The sequence below is a fragment of the Rhamphochromis sp. 'chilingali' genome (genome assembly GCF_963969265.1).
Source record: "Rhamphochromis sp. 'chilingali' genome assembly, chromosome: 15".
NCBI classification, from domain to species: domain Eukaryota; kingdom Metazoa; phylum Chordata; class Actinopteri; order Cichliformes; family Cichlidae; genus Rhamphochromis; species Rhamphochromis sp. 'chilingali'.
The window spans coordinates 11,505,836-11,519,864 of record NC_137942.1 but is presented as its reverse complement, the minus strand read 5'-3'; the positions used below and the strand labels follow the sequence as shown (position 1 = coordinate 11,519,864).

The window sequence follows — 14,029 nt, the reverse complement described above, 5'->3', positions numbered from 1 at the left end:
AAGTCCATGGTCAAATATCAAATGCAGTATGTTGTGTGTTTTCACTGTAATTCCAAGGGCCAGTAGAATTGCAACAAAACTGCAGAGCAGACACACAGCATTACAACCAAAAATGGAAACACTTTTTGATCTGCTTTTTATTTAGCCCTAGTAATACAGAAGAACACATTACATACAGTGCAGTCTAATGTCGCAGTGGTTTGCTAGGTGTACAGTATTAAGTGTCTTACTTCTTACTTACTAATATCTTAATACTTTTGTGAAAATACTATCGTAGTCCATATCGAGTCATAGATGAGTTTCTTTTGCTTGGACTTCTATCTGGACGAGTGCACTGAAATTTCTTAATTACAATGGAGCTACTAACTCTCTCTCATTAGAGAGAGCTAGTGATGAGTACTGTCTGATCACTTAGACATCTATGGATGCCACTAACATGCACAAAATCCCCCAATTTAATTGACAGTTCTACACATGAAGTCTCTGTGATCCCTTCACCATTCACAAAGCCTTAAACTCTAATGAGACAAGGATAAGATCCCTTTACTATGATGAATGACAAATCAAGTACTCTGCCCAAACGAGAGGTCTGACAACATTATCCGTGGCTTCTCCAGAACCTTTCACACATGTCTCAAGTGCTCAGGATGAAGTCATTTGCAAAAAGCACAGAGTGTCAAATGGTGGGCATCATCCTCAGCCTCTCTGGTAGGGTCTATGCCAGCATGCTGCAGAGTGTGTCTTTTAGTTGAACCTTTAATTAAGGAGGAACAATGCAGTTTTTATCCTAGTCATGGAACACTGGACCTGGTACTTCTTGCTATTCTTTTTATCCACATCACTTCATTATTATTTTCTTTTGTCACACCTTGCTATCCTGTTGTAGAGATGAATAAAGTATCAGGCAGGAACATGAGTTTGAACCTGGAAATCAAAAGGATGATTCTGAATGTTGTCAGTACATATGCCCCACAAGTTGGATGTCAGTTAGAAAAGAAAAAGAATTCTGGAGTAAGTTGGGTAAAGTGGTAGAGAGTGTTCCTGGGGAGAGAGTGGTGATTGTATCAGACTCTGACAAATAAAAATGGAAAGGGCTGTTGTGAACAGATATTTCAAGGAGAGGGATGACCATAGGGTGACATTAAAGAGCAGAGGAAATGTCCAGCTCAAAATTTCAAATCCTCTTCTACTCTTCATTTTACTGTGGGGATTGATGGTCCCCACAAGTATAGTAGTATGCCAATTTTCTGTCCTCACAAAAATGTCTAAACATGTACACACACACACACACACAGAGACACACACACACGTGTATAGATAGATGTGCTGTGGGGGAGATATCAGATTTTGTTAGAGGTCTGTCCACATTTTCAGTTGAGGTAAGCTGTACTGCATGATCCGAAATAGAAAGTAGAAAGGCACCACCAATTGTGGCCTTATATGTGAGTGAGCATTACAGTATTATATCAGCGACACTGTTTTATGGTGACTTGCACTGCCTTAAACTCAATTTGTATTTTTACAAGCGAACTGGATTTTGGTCCGTCTTTTTTACTGCTTTGCCTTTCTCAAAAGTAAATGTATACCAGAGTTGTATATATAGAGCAGTGCAGTTACAAATACTATCCAGAAAAAATATGTGATGTTATTATGGCAGTTGTTGAATATACCTATTAAAGTTTGGTAATAAGATTAATTTGGACATTTTAATATAAACACATATATACAGCTCTGTCTGAAGGAATATTTTTATAACTGTAAATAGATTGGATGTAAAAGGTCAATCTCAGGCATTATCAGTTTTTGACTGTGAATTTATGGTAATATTTAGCCTAAAATGTTTAACTTGCTAAAGATGCAAAATGGCACATTGTTCTACAGAGAATTTTTTAATTACCCACCCAAAGCACTGAATTCAATTGTTTCAAAAACTTCCATGGCAACACATGTTTAAAATCAAGCACCTAGGCATGCAGTCTTCTTCTCTAATCATTTATTGCAGAACGGGTCTCTCTCAGGAGCTCAGTGAATTCCAACATGGCAGCATTATAGAATACCACCTGTGCAACAAGTCCAGTAGTGAAAATTCCTTGTTACTAAATATTCTACATTCAACTGTTAGTGGTGTTATAATGAAGTGGAAGTGATTAGGAACCACAGCAACCAGCCGTGTATTGGTAAGCCACATAAATTGATAAAGCAGGGTCTCACATAGTGCACAGAGGTCACCAACTTTCTGGAGTCAGTCACTACAACACTCTAAACTTCATGTGGTCTTCAGATTAGCTCATGAACAGTGTTTAGAGAGCTTCATGGAATGGGTTTCCATGGCTACGCAGTTGCACTAAAGCCTTATATAACCAGGCACAATGCAATACATAAGATGCAGAAAAGCACACTGACACTGTGGCAGTATTCATGTTTTCTGGATAAGAGATGAATCGCGCCGATGTGAAGTTATTTTTCACGAAATGGCCTTGGCCCCTTAGTTCCGGTGAAATGTTTCAACACACCAAGACATTTTGGACAGTTTCATGCTCCTAGCTTTGTGGGAACAGTTTAGGGACAGCCCCTTCCTGGTCTAACATGATGGAGTGCCAGTGCACAAATTGGATGGGGGAATTTGGTGTGCAAGAACTTGACTGGCCTGCCAGAGTCCTGACCAAAACCTGATTAAACACCTTTGGAATGAATTAGACTGTGAACCAGGCCTTCTCATCCAACATCATTGTCTGATCTTACAAATATATTTCTGGAAGAATGGTTTTCTTTTAAAGGTTAACTTAACTCTGCCATCACTAATGCTGAACACAAGAAGGGAGAACACAAAGGGAAAAGTGCTGTCCTCATTTCACAGGACGATGTCCTGTAAGTATGAATCACGATTATTCTGAAGAAACTATCGTGTTAAAAATTGGATATGTGAATGTGACTTTTTTTAGAATAAAGAATAAATTAAACTCTTTACATTTCATGAAATCATAATGAAAGTGTTTATTGAATTAATACATCATACATGGACAATTTAACATTTAGTTCATATTTTATGAACACTGCCAAAAAGTTCCAAAAGAATGTGTCTTATTCAGCACTTTCACCCTGAAAAAAATAATGAAAGGTAAAATTATTCAACACATATTATCAACATTGAAACAATTCATTCTACATTGTAAATATAGTATCTACACTCTCTTCAATTCACAGAAAATTATTAACATAAAGCTCTTATATCAAACAACTCCATTAAACAACGGTACATTTTTTCGTAAAACAAATTAAATGAATTACCTTTCCAGCATCACGGCTCTTGGCTCTCAGTTTGTTGACCTGAGATTCAGCAATGTCAGCACGTTCCTGAGCTTCCTCCATCTCATGTTGGACCTTTCTCAGTCTGGACATGTGGGTGTTGGCCTGTTCCTCCTGTTCAGTGCAACAATATGTTTTATTTAAAAACATATCTGATCATATATGAGAGATATCTCAGTTATGAAGCTGTGAATTCCATATGTAAAAATCACAAAACATTTCACTCACAGCCTCCTCAGCCTGTCTCTTGTAAGCCTTGACTTTGAGCTGCAGCTTGTCCACCAGATCCTGAAGTCTGACCAAATTCTTCTTGTCCTCCTCAGTCTGCATAAACAACAAACTGTTACTGATGGCTGAAGAAGAAAGAATTTAGGAACTTAAATGTAATAGATGTTTAGGTAAATGTGTAATCACCTGGTAGGTGAGCTCCTTCACTCTCCTCTCATATTTGCGGACTCCTTTAACAGCATCAGCTCCACGTCTCTGCTCAGCTTCAACTTCAGTTTCTAGTTCACGGACCTTTAATGCCATGATAAGTAATCAGCTTTTAATAAATATTAAGAGTAGAAAGAAAATGGGTGGAGATCATGTGATGGCATCAAAGTGTTTATTTAATACTTGAATAATAACTATATATGCATATATATATGCAGTACATACCCTGGACTCCAGTTTCTGGAGCTGCTTCTTGCCACCCTTCATGGCGAGGTTCTCTGCCTCATCCAGACGGTGCTGCAGGTCCTTGACTGTGACCTCCAGGTTCTTCTTCATCCTCTCCAGGTGAGCACTGGTGTCCTGCTCCTTCTTCAGCTCCTCAGCCATCATGGCAGCCTGAAAGTATGGGTGGTGTTGGCATTATTGATCAAGCATGAACAAAAATTTTGAAAAGAAAAGAAGGCTTGTAAAGTACTAACTTACATCAGTGATAGCCTTTTTGGCCTTCTCCTCAGCATTTCTTGCTTCCTGAACTGCATCATCCACCTCACCCTGAACCTGGACAAGGTCAGCCTCCAGCTTCTTCTTGGTGTTCAAAAGACTGGTGTTCTGAATGAAAGAGAACAGTTTTAATGCTGTGATTCTCACTCTCTGATGTCTCAAAGTTCTTGTAAAGTAATGAATACCAACCTGAGAGTGAAGCAGTCCAACACGCTCGCTAGCATCAACCAACTCCTGCTCAGCTACTTTGCGTCCTCTCTCTGTCTGCTCCAGAGCGGCTCTCAGCTCCTCAATCTCAGCCACCATCAGACCATTTCTGCGCTCCACCATGGCGACCTGCTCCTTCATGTCTTCCTGTCCTCTGACTGCATCATCCAGGTGCAGCTGAGCATCCTGATGACAAACAAACAAAAGATATTATCATTGTTTGCTTGGAGGTTAATTAAAAATTCACACAAACACAAATGAACTACCAACTCACCTTGAGCTGTCCTTGGACATTCCTCAGTTGTTTCTGGGCCTCAGCAGCCTGTCTGTTGGCATGGCTCAACTGAATCTCCATCTCATTCAGGTCTCCCTCCATCTTCTTCTTGACTCTCAGGGCATCATTCCTGCTCCTGACCTCAGCATCAAGGGTGCTCTGCATGGAGTCAATCACCCTCTGGCTGTTCCTCTTGATCTGCTCCATCTCCTCATCCTTCTCTGACAGCTTCCTGTCAATCTCACCTTTTACCTGGTTTAGCTCAAGCTGAACACGAAGGATCTTGGCCTCCTCGTGTTCCAGAGTTCCCTTTAAATAAAGGTTTATTTCAACATAAACTGGAGAAGGGATAGTTTTAGAAATGTAATTACAAACAAAGTACATTTTTATAAAATACATTACCTCAGCTTCCTCCAGAGCTGTCTGAATTTCAGACTTCTCAGTCTCAACAGTCTTCTTGGCCTTTTCCAGCTCATGGATGCTCTTTCCAGTCTCACCAATCTGCTCAGTCAGATCTGAGATCTCCTCTACAGAGCAAACACAGCCAAGAGTTTTAGTACTTGGAGCTGATATATGCAAATGTTTTGGCCACAACAAAAGCTGTAAATGAATATAAACATTAGAATCATATCCATATGATCTATAGCAAGATAAGCATACGCTGCAGGTTCTTGTTCTCTCTCTTCATGGTCTCAAGATGATCCAGAGCCTCTTCATATGAGTTCTTCATCTTGAACAACTCAGTGCTGAGAGAACGAGCCTCCTTTTGGGCTCCTTCCAGCTCTGCCTGGCTCTCCTCATACTTCTGCTTCCATTCTGCCAGGACCTAGATTAATTAAAAATTAATTAATTAAATAATTAGTTGTTGAAATGGGTGTAATTTCTCCTTTGATGACAGAGGTTATGTTTAAAACTTTACTTTATCAAAGTTCCTCTGCTTCTTGTCAAGGTTGGCAGCCAGAGAATTAGCTCTCTCCACGTCAATCATGAGGTCCTCCACCTCACCCTGCAGCCTCTGCTTGGTCTTCTCCAGTGAGGCACACTTGGAGTTCACAGCCTCAATGGATTCCTCAGCCTCCTGCAGGCGCTGGGCAAGCTTTTTCCTGTTGTTAAAATAATTTTGTTTTGATTAAGGCTGAATTGGTTGGTTTTAAGTCTGAAAACCAATTTAAACAATGAAAGTATGGTGACTTACTTGGCCTCCTCCAGCTCCTCAGTTCGCTGGATGGCATCAGTCTCATATTTGGATCGCCACTGAGCCACCTCACTGTTGGCCTTGGACATTCCTCGCTGCAGCTCAGCCTTGGCCTCCTGCTCCTCCTCAAACTGCTCTCTCAGCAGATCACAGTCATGACGTGCTGACTGAACAGCATGAGCCAGGGCATTCTTGGCCTGTTGAAGTGACAGTTGATTTCAGATTTCGATATTTTATTGTTGAAATCAATTTTAAAGTCTAATGCTGAGAGGATAACAAATTTAAGAGGTAAAACCTAAGAAAGAAATTAGAGGATTATCTGTCTCAGAGTTACTGAGTGTCTCTGTAACTGATTAAAACTTGTCTCTGTTTTTATTAGTAAGTGCTGAAATTTAAAAGAAGAGAGAAAATATTTCAGACCTTCACTTCCTCCTCAACGTGTCTCTTCAGTTCCTCAATCTGCTGAGTGAAGGCCTGCTTGCCCCTTGTGAGCTGAGAAACAAGAGCTTCTTTCTCCTCAAGCTGGCGACTGAACTCACCTGTAGTTAACACACATGTATTAAGCCCAGTTTGTTTCATTTCACCCACTGATTGGTTGTAGTTTTAGGTACCTGTAAATGACAAATTTCCAGACACAGACTGTTTCTTTGTTATACATCACTTACCATTCTCTGTTTGAAGTCTCGCCTTCTGGGCATTAATGTCATTCAGCTGACGAACATTCTCATCATTTTTGGCTTTGAGTTCACTTAGTTGATCCTCAAGAGTCCTGCACATTTTCTCCAAGTTGCCCTGTCACCAAGTAATGCCATATCCATGTTAACAGTTAATGAGCTGCTTTGGCGGTCCTGAAATGTAAAAAAGAAAAAATCTGTTCTCTATAAATACTGTCCGCACCTTTGCTTTAGCAACAGCCTCCATGTTGCTGGAGAGGTCATCAATCTCCATCTTGTACTCGCTCTTCTCTTTCTCCAGCTTCTGTTTGACACGCTGGAGGTTGTCGATCTGCTCTCCGAGCTCTGCTACAGTGTCAGCCTGCTTCTTACGGAGAGCTGCTGCAGTAGCTTCATGCTGCAGAGTTGATTCCTCAAGATCACGACGCAGTTTCTGGAACTCAGCCTCTCGCTTCTTGTTCATCTCAATCTGAGCAGCTGTTGCTCCACCAGCTTCCTCGAGCCTCTCACTGATCTCTTCAAGCTCCCTGGAGAGGTCTGCTCTCTGCTTCTCTACCTTAGCCCGAGCTGCCCTCTCAGCCTCAATCTCCTCTTCCAGCTCCTCAATACGAGCCTAGTTTGAAATTATTTGGATTTATCGATTAGAACCTAAACTAAACTAGGTTTTTGACTTATAATGAACAATATTCTTTATGAACACTGGTCATTAGTGTTACCTGAAGTTCTTTAATCTTCTTCTGAAGTTGAGCACCAAGGGATTGTTCATCTTCAATTTTGCTGAGAAGTTGGCTGATTTCAAAGTCCTTCCTTGGTGTGGAAGAAGTATGGTTTTACGATCATAGTCCATATGATTATTGCAATGCAGTGTGTGTAAAGAAAATTATTTACAAAAAAAGCCCTACTTCTTGATTTTCTCATCAGACTGCTGCTTGTCATTCTCCAGATCCATTATGGATTCCTGGGCCAGTTTCAGATCTCCCTCCAGCTTCCTCTTGGCTCTCTCAAGGTCCATGCGGAGCTTCTTCTCTTGCTCCAGTGAACCCTCAAGCTATAAAGTCATGTCAGTTGATTCAAGTGGTTGGAAAGACAATGATTCAGCACTAAAATTCTTTCCATAAAAAACAAAAACAAACACATCATTATTATAGTTTTCTTACATCATCAACTTGCTGTTCCAGCTTTGTTTTGGACTTGGTCAGAGTGTTGACTTTGTCCTCCTCTGCCTGGAGATCATCCAGTGTTTGCTGATGGGCCTCTTGTAAGGCTTTCTTCTCCTTAGTCAACTTGGCAATTGACTCATCTTGAGATGCCATCTCCTCTGTCAGGTTTTTCACCTGAAACAATGTGAATACATTAAGTTTAATTTTGTTTGAGATTTTGCTGATTATTTGAACGTTTAACATATATATTCAAAGAACAACATTATATGTTTTAATTGAACTAAGAATATAATCAAAATGAACTGAACCTTGTTTTCTGTGGCATGTTTCTCCTTCTCCACTTTGGCCAAGGTGAGCTCCAAGTCATCAATGTCCTTCTTCAGCTCAGAGCATTCATCCTCCAGCTTCCTCTTCTTAGCAGTCAGCTCAGCATTGATTTCCTCTTCATCCTCCAGTCTCTCACTTGTCTCTTTGAGTTTGGCCTCGAGCTGGATCTTGCTCTTAATGAGCCCCTCACACCTTTCTTCAGCATCAGAGAGATTGTCAACTTCCTATAATACATGTTGAACACACAAGTTAGATTATTTGTGAGTCACATTGTCCTAGTGTTTTCTTGATCGTACTTTTAGCTACACTTTTGTTTTAGCACATAAATAATCAGAGGATAAAATAAGCATGTGGCCTTTTCATATCTAAATTTAACATACATGAACTACAGGTGTAATATATACTTTTCTCTACTACTTACTGCAGACACTTGAAGTTGCAGGTCATTCTTCTCCTGCAGCAGGCCGACCATCTTCTCTTCCAGTTCCTTCTTCTTAGCCAGAGCAGCAGCCAGGTCTGTCTTCATCTTCTCATAGTTCTCCTTCATGTTCTGCAACTCCTTCTCAGTCTCAGCACTCTTCAGAAGAGGCTTGATCTTGAAGTACAGTTTCAGCCATGGCCAGTTCTTGACATTCATGAAAGAACGGATGTTGTACTGGATGGAGAAGATAGATTCTCTAAAAACCAAACATGAGAGTGTTACTTTTAGTGTCGTAGGATCTTAATATGAGGAAGGAAATAAAAAAGAGAATACAATAGAGTTTAGTATGACAATGTTACCTCCTCTCCATCATCTTCACAAACTCTTTCCTCATGACATATCCTCTGCAGAGAGCCTGAGTCATGGTCACCAGCTCAGCCAGTTTCTCATCTCTCATCTCCTCAAGAGTGCCCAGCAGACCAGCTTTGAAGAACACCTATTTAATCATTGAAAACACAAGTACAAGTACAAATGGACAGTGTTTTGTTAATGTCTATTAATATAATGAAGTGTACCTTTGTGTGCCCAAACATGTACTGTGTGTGATCCACATCAATGGAGCCAAGCAGCTTCTCTGAAGCTTTCTTGTTGTCAATGAACTGTCCCTCAGGGATGACACTGGCATTCAACACTTTGTATCTTCAAGAGAGAATCAGGTTGTTACTTAGATTTTTCTTCCATCATATTCAAGTTTGTCCTTTACAACAACCATGAATTCATTTTTCCTTTCCAATATTGTAATGTGCTGTCACCTCTGCTTGAAGTCACCATAGAGGATTCTGCTGGGGAAACCCTTTCTGCAGATTCTGATGCCCTCCAGTACACCGTTACACCTCAGCTGGTGGATGACCAGGAAGTTCTCCATAAGGCCTGAGAGTCAGAAATGCATAATGTTTCAAATCTTTTCTATATTCTTACTGTCATTTTTGCAGTTAATATTACTGTGGGGTACCTGGGGTCTTTGTCTCATTGGGAATCAGGCAACGGACAAAGTGAGGATGAGTGCTTCTTAAGTTGGTCATCAGCTTGGCCAGATTCTCCTGTAGATCAGCATCATTAGATAATAGGTTAATACTATTTAAAAATTAGCATTTAATTTATATATATATATATATATATATATATAAAAAATCTATACATACTCTGAAAAGAGCAGACACAGTCTGGAAGGAACCACCCTTCTTCTTACCACCCTTCTTGCCACCACCACCAGCAGCCTCTGTTTTCATAAACAGTAAATTTCATTATTGGAATTGGAAAAAATATTTTTCACAGTATAAATTTATCCTGCAGTATGCACATTGTAGCTATCTGTACTGGACATGGCAGTTTGTGAGCAGTTTTTTTTCTTACCTTCAGCTCCAGCATGGGCTGCGTAAAGGAAGCACATTAGTTTGTTTGCAGACTTCTGGTAGAGCTGAACAACTGAGTCATTCAGTGGGTCCTTGTTCTTGTCCAGCCAGCCAGTGATATTGTAGTCCACTGTACCAGCATAGTGAACCAGGGAGAAGTGTGCCTCAGCCTTGCCCTTTCCAGGCTTTGGTTTCTCAAATGCTTTGGTCTTGCCAAGATGCTGATCGTGCAGCTTGTTCTTGAACGTTGTGTCAGAGGCCTTGGGGAACATGCACTCCTCTTCAAGGATGGAGAAGATGCCCATTGGCTGAGAAAATATCATAAATTATATTAAAATTTCAAGGGAGGTAACATATGCAACCACATGTACATTTCTTCCATAGTAGCTGTTTACCTTCTCAATAAGCTCAATGCAGGCAGCCAAGTCCATACCAAAGTCAATGAACTCCCATATAATGCCTTCTTTCTTGTACTCCTCTTGCTCCAGGACAAACATGTGATGGTTGAAAAACTGTTGCAGTTTCTCATTGGTGAAGTTGATGCAGAGTTGCTCCAAGCTGTTGAACTGTAACATTACAAACATGTTTAACTTCATGGCAATACAGTATTTAACATTTAGCAAATGTGGTGAAATGTTTCAAGTGCTCACATCAAAGATCTCAAACCCAGCGATATCCAGCACTCCAATGAAGAACTGTCTGGGCTGCTTTGTGTCCAGCATCTCATTGATACGGATAACCATCCACAAGAACATTTTCTCATAGATAGATTTGCACAGAGCCGAGACAGCATTGTTGACCTGGCAAACAAGAATTTATAATTATACAAAACCATATGAATACAGCTATAATGTTTATAATTATAATATGATTATACAAGTCTCCCTTTTATGAATTACCTGTGGGACGGTCTGACCTTTGGTCACCATCTCATTGCCAACCTTGACTCTTGGGTAGCACAAAGCTTTCAGCATATCAGCCGAGTTCAGGCCCAATAGGTACGCAATCTTGTCAGCCACTGTTGGATTAAAACAAATCATTATAATACCTAATAAATACAAATACTTCAAACATTTCTCCATTATAGAAATTTTTCACAATACCCTCAGTGCCATCAGGTTCAGCCTGCTCTTCACGCTGCTTCTGCTTGAATTTCATGTTGCCATGATGCATCACAGCACCAGTCAGCTTGTAGATGCTTAACTTCTCTTCAGCAGTAAAGCCCAAGATGTCAATAGCAGTCTGTAAGAAAAAAATGAAATCAGCTATCAATAAATAAAACAAAAGAAGATATTTATGGTTAAGTATAAGATTCTGTGTCAAATGTGATTTTACATCTGTTGCAATGAACTCCTCCACATCATCGATGCTCTTGACAGTGATTTCACCCTGACTGATCATTGGATAGTCATAAGGGTTAGTTGTGATCAGAAGAGCCTCTGAAAGGAGAAATGAAGTTAACTTGTTTTTTGCTTAGAATGTGATTTTAATGGTTTTAAATTTTAAATTTAGGTGTCCTGTCAACATACCCAGAAGCTCAGGCTTGTGGCCTGTCATCAGCTGATAGAAGATATGGTAGCTCCTCTCAGCAGACAACTGGAAGGTGACACGGGACTTCTCCAGCAGATCTAAGGACAACAGATTAATTTTGACACTGTAGACATGAGACATCACAGTCAAAACTGCAAAATGGATCATACATGCATTTATTTCCTTGGCTGTCATTGGGCGTGTTTGAAACTTTTTTCAGTTCTGTTGCTTTACTTATAACGTGCTTCACAGTATACCTTATTATACTTTAAATGTTTTTGCAATATGTTCCTACTTACACACATGATAACTACTGGGTTACAGTATATAACTTATATATATAGCGTAACCACACTGTTCATGCATCCGTGTGTTCCACCACAACAGACAATATTACTTCTTCTGAAATTAAGTGACTCATCTTCTTATGTGCTGTAAAATAACTAAACAGATCTGTTACATAATATTTAGGGGTTTTTTTGGTTGGTTTGGGGGGGGGGCATTCTGGACTTATCAGTTTGATTCTCATTCCCCAGAGCTTGAATACATTTAAGTGACTAATTAAATATAATTTCTGTCACAGATAATGGTAATTTGCACTGTGGTTCAAACTTACATGTTTCAATATCAGCTGAAGACAGCTTGCCAGATGTGCCAAAGTGAATCCTGATGAATTTACCCTACAGGGGTAGATCTTTATTAATATTGCCTTTCATGAGAGCAAGTAGTAAAAAGCTCATTTACATTAACTCGTTTTAATCACTTACAAAACGAGAGGAGTTGTCATTCCTCACAGTCTTGGCATTACCGTAGGCCTCCAACAGAGGGTTGGCAGCAACAATCTGATCCTCAAGAGAGCCCTGCAAGAATATATTGTGTTTATGTGAGCTGATCTTCCAAAATTGATTTTCTTTTTCTGTCACAAAGACGTTGATGCAGAATAAAAAATCTACCTGCATTTTGCCAGCTGCTGGCTCAGCCTTCTTAGCTCCAAGAGCTGCAATTGTTGCAAAGTACTGGATGACACGTTTGGTGTTGACAGTCTTTCCTGCACCGGATTCTCCACTGGGGTTTATGGGACACATTGTTAAAATGCCTTTATATCGTTTTTATATATTTTGCATACAGTTTTTATTATACTCACGTAATCAGGACAGACTGGTTCTCACGATCTAAAAGAAAAACATATAAGCATGTCTTGAATAATCTTAGGATTCATTTATTTCCAATCACTTATAAGTAGCTATGTTCTAAGAAAAAAATTTTTTCACACAATGATTAATGGTCATCTCTTTAAGTAGAAGTCCTAAATGCATTTAAAGGCTTTAATAGAGAATTGAGCTTACCAGTGAGCATGAACTGATAGGCATTGTCAGAGATGGAGAAGATGTGGGGTGGAGCCTCAATCCTCTTCTTTCCTCTGTATGCTCCTACACATGTAGCATCATATACAGGAAGCCACTTGTAGGGATTGACGACAACGCAGAACAACCCAGAGTAGGTCTGTATCATAGACAATAAATATCATTTAAACATTTACAGATCAGCATGATACTTTCCTCTCACACACAGCAATGTGAAAACTTACGTAGATCATCCATGATGCATAACGCTCTTTGAGGTTAAACAACACAGATGGCTCATTAAGGTGGGTCATCATGGCCATGTCCTCCATCTTATCAAACTTTGGAGGGTTCCTAGGGTGGATTTCATCCTCCTTTACAGTGACCGTCTGAATAGAAAATTAAGATCACTTAGAAAAAATCAGCTTTCAAAGTTTGGCACTATATATTTGACAAATAGATAAAGTACATTGATAATTCATCTACCTTTCCGTCGTCTGTCTCAACAGTGGCTTTACCACCCTCCTTCTTGGTAAGTTTCCCCTTGACATACATCTCATCAGGAACAGTCACAAAGAAGGCCGTCTTGGCATCAAATGGAGCAGTCTGGGCCTCAAGCCTCTCCTTTTCTGGCTTGCGTAGGTAAATGGCCGCCGCGCCATACTGCGCCATCTCCGCGTCTGTGCTCATGGTGGCACTTTACTAAAGACTGAAAATATGATGGATTGACACATAAATCATTTACTGTACTTATTATACAAACCATAATTAACATCCATTCTTTTTGATTCGTGGATTTTACCTCAGCTGATGCAAACAGAAATTCCTTGGTATCCTGTGTATGTCAAGGTGCTATAAAATAAGTAAACGTATATCAATGGACATTTTACTCTTCAGTTTAAGAATCCATTCAAAAAGTAAAATTTTCAGTGTCAAAAAAAAAATGTAATAACTGAACACTTAAAAATGTAAAATATAAACTTAATGAGAGCATATAATACACAGTAGATAAAACATGGTAGCTGAATCCTTTACTGTACTCACCCGTCTTAGATGCCCGTCAGTTAGAGCAAATCTCCAGAGCTGCTGCTTTTATAGACAACGGCTCTGCTTCCTCAGCATTTACACTCTCCTTAGTTTGGTCATGAATGTCTGACACCTTGCTTCTTGATACTGATATGGTCAAAAATAAATTAATTGTTTTGATCCATTTTCCACATATGTAATCCCTCTTTTCTAATACA

The 14,029-nt window shown here is 39.7% G+C and overlaps 1 protein-coding gene across 1 annotated transcript; it reads right to left on the bottom strand.

The window, feature by feature from the left end:
* Positions 1-3,081: 3,081 nt before the first annotated feature.
* LOC308411253 (myosin heavy chain, fast skeletal muscle-like) lies at positions 3,082-13,475 on the bottom strand (the record flags this gene model as incomplete). The annotated part of the gene is made up of 39 exons (XM_080905122.1): positions 3,082-3,099; positions 3,289-3,420; positions 3,535-3,630; positions 3,721-3,825; positions 3,967-4,137; positions 4,225-4,350; positions 4,432-4,635; positions 4,724-5,032; positions 5,126-5,250; positions 5,384-5,549; positions 5,643-5,826; positions 5,919-6,115; positions 6,339-6,457; positions 6,584-6,710; positions 6,816-7,205; positions 7,309-7,399; positions 7,495-7,640; positions 7,750-7,926; positions 8,061-8,303; positions 8,501-8,756; positions 8,860-8,996; positions 9,076-9,199; positions 9,313-9,430; positions 9,513-9,600; positions 9,703-9,779; positions 9,914-10,220; positions 10,308-10,478; positions 10,563-10,712; positions 10,812-10,930; positions 11,016-11,154; positions 11,248-11,351; positions 11,442-11,540; positions 12,059-12,122; positions 12,210-12,302; positions 12,396-12,507; positions 12,587-12,614; positions 12,789-12,945; positions 13,031-13,174; positions 13,272-13,475. 39 exons carry the CDS (start codon positions 13,473-13,475, stop codon positions 3,082-3,084), a joined length of 5,817 nt encoding a protein of 1,938 aa, XP_080761248.1.
* Positions 13,476-14,029: the final 554 nt, after the last annotated feature.